This window comes from Drosophila willistoni (assembly GCF_018902025.1).
Source record: "Drosophila willistoni isolate 14030-0811.24 chromosome 2L unlocalized genomic scaffold, UCI_dwil_1.1 Seg168, whole genome shotgun sequence".
NCBI lineage: Eukaryota > Metazoa > Arthropoda > Insecta > Diptera > Drosophilidae > Drosophila > Drosophila willistoni.
Genome location: NW_025814047.1, coordinates 5198015 through 5204529, shown reverse-complemented (window position 1 = coordinate 5204529; position 6515 = coordinate 5198015). Strand labels below are relative to the sequence as shown.

The 6515-nt window shown below is 33.6% G+C and overlaps 1 protein-coding gene across 1 annotated transcript; it reads left to right on the top strand.

The window, feature by feature from the left end:
• The first annotated feature begins 4961 nt into the window (after window positions 1–4961).
• On the top strand, window positions 4962–5895 carry LOC124459874. Its single transcript, XM_047009645.1, has 4 exons — window positions 4962–5133; window positions 5191–5285; window positions 5345–5477; window positions 5540–5895. The coding sequence occupies exons 1-4, from the start codon at window positions 5007–5009 to the stop codon at window positions 5641–5643; spliced, it is 459 nt and encodes a 152-aa protein (XP_046865601.1). The 5' UTR covers window positions 4962–5006; the 3' UTR covers window positions 5644–5895.
• Window positions 5896–6515: the final 620 nt, after the last annotated feature.

Here is a 6515-nt window from a genome sequence, read left to right as displayed (position 1 = left end):
GTCTCTTGAGTTCATTGCGGCGGCTCAAACATTATCTGGTCCCAATTTTGCCGGATGGTCGGTATGAGATGGTGTGTGTGTGTGTGGTGTGTGTGCTGGTTGCCTCAAAGTCTGGATGATGGTGCCCGTTTGACAAACGAGTGTCATTTATCAAATTGTGACACTATTTGCGCCAAGTCATGTGTTAACTGCACTTTATTTTATTGTTATACTGTCAGCCTGTCTGCGTCTGTCTGAGTGTGTGTGTGTGTGTGTGTGGGTATTGGCCCACAGGAACATACATATCATCCATACAAAGGACTCCTGCTCCTGCTGAACGGTTTGAAGTGAAGTGCTCTTGTAAAATATATATCATAATTGAGGGTTATGCCTTTTTTCTTTGGTCCTCTCTTGCATTTTTTCTTTTCTTTGTTTTACGGTTTTTGGGTAAAAGTTAAGTAGTTAAGCAATTGACTTTGCCACCGTGATATCAAGACATGCCAAGTTTGAGAAATGAGCGTGTGACTCAAGATTTATCGGCTTTAATATATAAAACTTAGTATAAAATAATTCCTTTTGTGAAATGAGTCTTTAATACGTTCTGTTTCCCATCAATTTTCACCAAAACCTTCAACTTATCATAATTTTGTAAAATGATTTGTTTTAGGTTAAACAAATTTTCCATTTGACATTTAACAATTGAATCCTTTTTTTGGTCTATTATTTAGAGAATGACTTCTTTTTGCCTAGGTTTTGAGTACAGTTGAATTCAGGATTAAATTGAAACTATATTGATTTAATATTGAGATACCGGTCTATATGAATTAAATGCTTTTCTACTTCTCTTCAGGCTATTGGCTACAGGCAATTGCAATGCCTATACCATATCTTAAGCTCTAAAACTAGTTGGGAATTCCAACTAAACGAGGCGATAAAATATCCTACAATAGCAGATATTTTAAATCAATAAATGTAAATAAATACATTTAATCTTTCACTAAACAAAAATAAGGAAAAAAAAAAAATTAATCATATTTTTTAATTAATAAAGTCGTGGCACAGTCATTTAGTTTGATTAAAAATAACCAAAATGAATAGTTAAGACCTAGGTATTTTAAAAAGCCCATCAGGCAACACTGGTCCCAAAAGGGTTAATTACTTCTACTAAAAATAGTTACTGTTAATCAAATCTCCATTGTCAGTTCTGCTAGCAATACATTTTTTGTATCAAGTAATTTTGATAAAAATTTAAGTAAACTTTAATTATAAAATAAACTTCGAACCAACACTTTTTGCTGAAGTCTGAATATTTCATAAAATGTTGGCTCTAATATGTAAACCTTAAAAAAAAGATTGCTGAATGTAATCAAAAAATCGAAAATATTGTGAAAATAATCGTATACTTTAGTTCGACTTTCCATCATAATAACTTATTGCTGAAATTCCCAAAAGTTATAGTTCATTTCATTAATTTTTTGTTGCTGTGGAATGTAAAAAGTGACTACATATATGTATGTATGCATGTGGGCACTTTAGTTTAATTTCAGTTGAAAATTCATAATGAACATTATAACATTATTCTTTAGTATATAGTTATTTTCATGGGTCTTGGGTTTTTGTGTTTTTTGGGTGCGACCTGCATTGCATTTAATGCCAATAATATAAGTATTATGATTATGGGACCTCGACATGAGTGCAGTTACATATTTTACGCGCTCGCTGCGCACTTAAATGTTGTTTTTACCAAAAAGGAACACAAACCACAACAAACCCATCGACGACTCATATGCCGAAAAAGTAATTTCTTGCACGACATTAATTTCTTTTAAATTACGCATAATTGAAGTACGGGCACTCGAATTTGATCGATGGCCGAATCGAGAGTCAGTATTTTAAACGAAACAAGTTTCATCCAATGAAGAGAAAGACTGAGAGAAAGAGAGAGAGAGAGCAAGAGAGAGATAGGGAAAGGGATAGCTGATATTTGAAGTGAAATTGCGGGAAAAAAAGATTGCTTTGGCATAATTATTTCATTTTTTTCCTACTTGTTGGCGTTGTATGTTGATTTTCTCATTTCATTTTATTTTATATTATTTGTAAGTTGATTTCATTTGCAGTCGAGTTCTTTGCCAAGCGGCATTGACATTCGAATTAGACACCTGACAGCCAAAATATCAAAGTCTCGGACCTCTCTAAGTCTCTCTCTGTCTCTGTCTCTGTGTGTGACGTTATTAAGTCAGTCAGTCCCCAAGTAATTTGAATAATTCTCTATATACCCTCATAACGTTAGAGTAAATGGGGAATATTAGGTGAGTAATCAAAAGAGAAATGTACAATCTTTATTTTTGTGAAAGATGCAGAGATTCGGGGTTTACTTTAAACCTTTTATAGTAGACCTTTATGACCCCATTGCGTTTTGAATATGAGTTAGTGTATTAGGTTTTACCTATATGAAAATAATAATTACATATCTTATTTTGATGGAAAAGTGAAAATTTTGTTGAGGTTTTACATAAAGGTTTTGATAAATTCAATTTACATAAGTCCTCAATAGAAATTTGGTTAATATGAACTAAAACTCATACGTAGACTAAGCTTGTGAACAATCTTAGTATCATCTTGTAAGCAGAAAAATAAGCAGAACTGCAATTTATGATTATCACAACAAAACTGCAATTTATTCTCAACTCAAATGAAATATCTTTTGAAGTAAATTGATGTAGTTAATTCTAGGGTACTTAAAAGTCGTCTCTGTGTCAAAAGATTTCTCAATTTTTTCTACCATTTCTCCCACTTTAAAAAGCCTTGAGTTTAATCATTTTTGTATTATTTGAAATTTGATGTAATTTTTTTTTTCTTTACTTTGCCACGTTCGTGGGCCTGAGCTCTTTTTTTCTTTCTTTGATTTTTTGTGAGTTTTTTTTTTTTGGGTTGTGTCTCTGAGTTTGAAATTTCATATTGTTGTTGTCTGGGGTCTGGGTTTTTCTTCTTTTTCTTTTTTTGGGTCTTAGAGGTATTTAGTTTTATTTTTGGTGCCTTTGGTCTTTGTTAGCGCGATAAGCGGCTTTTTTATTACATCAGTTTAGTGTCACATTAGCGCTGTTGTGAAGTGCGCCCATGCACACCTAAAACCACCTAAACCACCTCACCCCGTGGTTGTCTAGGCACTCCACAATATCCCATTGTTGCGGGGGCGATACACAATTTCATTGATGGCCACTTTTATGGCATACACATATTCGGTTTTAAAAGTATATTTTCAGATATATATATTTATTTATTTTAATGGCCACAAGAACAACTCCAGGTCAACAAGTAATTCGGTTTGTGTGAATAAGCTGAAAAGGAACCTGCAACTCTTTAAAACATGTAACATAAAGAAATCAAAAAAATAATATATATTTTTTTGCATTTACAAGAAAACTTTCAACAAGAAATAACCGTCTTATAAATTTCTTAATTTAAACAAAAGTAAAACACGAAAAAAAAAACTTTTTCCTGCCCTGTGTTCTTGGCGAATGGCTTTTGGGATTTTTATGGCATTTCGTTTTGTTGAGATCCTATCAGTTCATTTTTCTCGTTCTCTGTCAGGTTTTTGCTCTTTAAGTTTAACTGCAAGCCAGACCGGGACCGGCCCGATTCATTTGTGGCATGAATCATAAGCCAGTTAAAACCATATTTCCAAATGCTCAGAGGGCTAAACGCTAACGGCCCGCCAAATACACTCAAGTAACCCAATTAAATTTCTTTAAATTAAACTTTAAATGAAAAAGCATAAAAAACATCTGTATAATTACACAATCGTCAAATCGTAAACGGGGCAGGAGAAAGACCATTTTAGTGTATTGCAAAAGATAAAAAAATGTATTACCTAGAAATTACCTTGACCGATTGTGTTAGAGGTGATCAAATTTGTAGGCATTTTTCAATTCATTAATTTAATCAAAATCATCATCCAATCAAGTTATCCAATGTTGAATTCTGAGATTATTCATAACAAGTCGTTCAAATGAATCTTTTTCTGGGAGGCTTCCCATCTGTCATTTCTATTAAGATAAATAATTTCTACAAAATTTTAACACATTTTCGTTTTATACCATATAAATTTTACGAAAATGTCCAAACAGAGCATCATCTAAAGTTATTTAGATGGTAATATAAATCTTTGAAATTTGAGATTGTTTTTTACGATCATAAGAATATTTGTTGCTTCTCAAATAAATTGTAAAATTGTAACTTAAATACTTGAGTTTAAATTGTTTCTAAAATCATTTAAATGTTCGTACTTACAATAAAAGCATGATAAGTATTTCTTTGAAATCAGACTAGTATTTTATGAATTTATAAATATTTTCTTTGTATTAGGATATGTTGTTTTTTATAATTTTTTATATTACCTACATAAATGAATAAATTTCAATCCAGTCATTTTTGAATTAGGAATACGCATTACAATTTAGACATTACAATTCCAAAGACATTTTAAAAATATCGTTTTTGCTTATTCCGACTAAAGAACAATTCATTTCTGTGGATCAGAAATCAGAAAATCTATAGTAGGAAGTAGTTCTTTATCTTTATGATTCTATTACAATTTTAAAGTAACTTAAATATTTGCTATAAGCAAAGGAGGATCTAATAAGTTTTGCTTCGATTGGCGGCTATATAAATGTGTTGGGTTTTCCAGGTCTTTGGAAATGCCTTGGTCAATTATTCTGTTTTTATTTGATACATGTTACAAATGAAGATTGATAAGATGATTTTATATTGTCTTTTCGAATAATGAGTTGATAAAAACTTAAACGACGATGTTTTTATGATATTTTTAAAAGAAAGTCCCATATTTGTTTTTGTTTTCGGGCCTGTGAGACATGCTTTGATCTTGATCTGCATGAGGTGTACAATTACGGACTTTGATTCTAACGCTCGTCTTGTTTTGTTATAAATGTTTATATGTCGATCTTTCTATCATTGGCATAATTGTCAATAAACATTTATTTGCTGAGAGTAATGGGAATTGCCTTGGGATGGCTTTCGCATTGACCAGTTGTTGCCATTGCTGTAGAGTGCGAACTGGCTGCATATCATCCGCTATCTGGATGATCATTTACTATTCCCTAACGACTGGTCTAATGTTCCACGACATGGCTATATGTAAATAATAATGGAAACTATTTAATTGAAATAGTTTTACTATTAATAGTGTTTTAGGCAATACAGATGAAGTAGCAGGTTTCTGGTATATTGGCATTTCTTTTGCCATTATGATTGGTGCTTCGTTTATTTTTCTATGTGGCACTTTGTGTGTAAGAGGACAGAATTAATTTAATGATTGACATTTGGGTGTAATCAATCAAATTTGCAGAAATCGATTCCATTGATTATATTATTTCTGGTGCTGCAAGTTCCACCGATTACAGTGGAAACTATCTATATGCTGGTTGCCATAATATATGGCATTGAACTGAATATTTTTATACTCTATACGATACCCTTAAGTGAGTACTCCTTGTTTTTTGTAGGTATATGAAGATGATTGTGCTTAAGAATTGTTCCAAAGTTATGCTAGGATACTTTGACTTGGTGGCATATTCCTATATGGTAGAATTGCAGCAAGCTCAAAGAGAGGCAATGTTTCATCATGACGACGAAGAGGAATACTAAAAGATCTGGATCTGAGACTGACTCAGGCGAACAAGAGAAGGGGCGAACGACAGAAGAAACAAAAATGATTTATCGTAATGGGAGTCTGGTGCTTCCAACGGCGCTGCCTAAATGGCCGATAACGTCTGCGATCGTCCTCAAAATAAAAACTGTGTTGTTGGGCCAAAATGTCAACTCTTCATATAAAAATTAACGAAATATAAATTAAAAGAATTATGCCCCAAACTGTATTGGATGGGGCGATGAAATGAAAACCAGAAATATGCGTTTCGTCTGGCAATTTATGTGGCAAGCATCCCTTTTTCGTATCGAGTTACGCCTCGATTGCTCGAGACCTCAAAACTGGACCCAAAAAAACAAAACCAAAGAAAAAAAAAAACGAACTGAAAACTGACTTTAGAAATTATGAATTGGCCGTCTTTTTGGTGGCTTATCAGACAAATGCATCGCCAGTTTGCTGGGCATTCAGTTTTTATCTATGTGTCAATGCATTTTTATCTAATGGCTGCAGCTTCTCCCCATTGATTGAGTGTGTGTGGTGTGTGTGTGTGTGTGTGTGTACCCCCCATGGGGGATTGGTATCCAATTTCATTCCCATTCTGACTTATGGCTTATGGTCGGTTGGTCGGTCGGTCGACGTCGTCGTCGTATCACGGGGCTCTGTCCTGATAGCTTCATAAGCTGCGATAAGACGCTAATTGCTAGCAAAACTTTTTGGGGCGCCACAGTCAGTTTCAAGGCGAGTAGCTGTACGAGAGGGACGGTCACTTGGGGGGGACTAAATATAATTCGGTTGCTTGAATTGGAGTCTGGAGTCTGGCTATCACCTGCATGTTATCGCCCCGACCAATGCATTTTGCAAATTATTAACA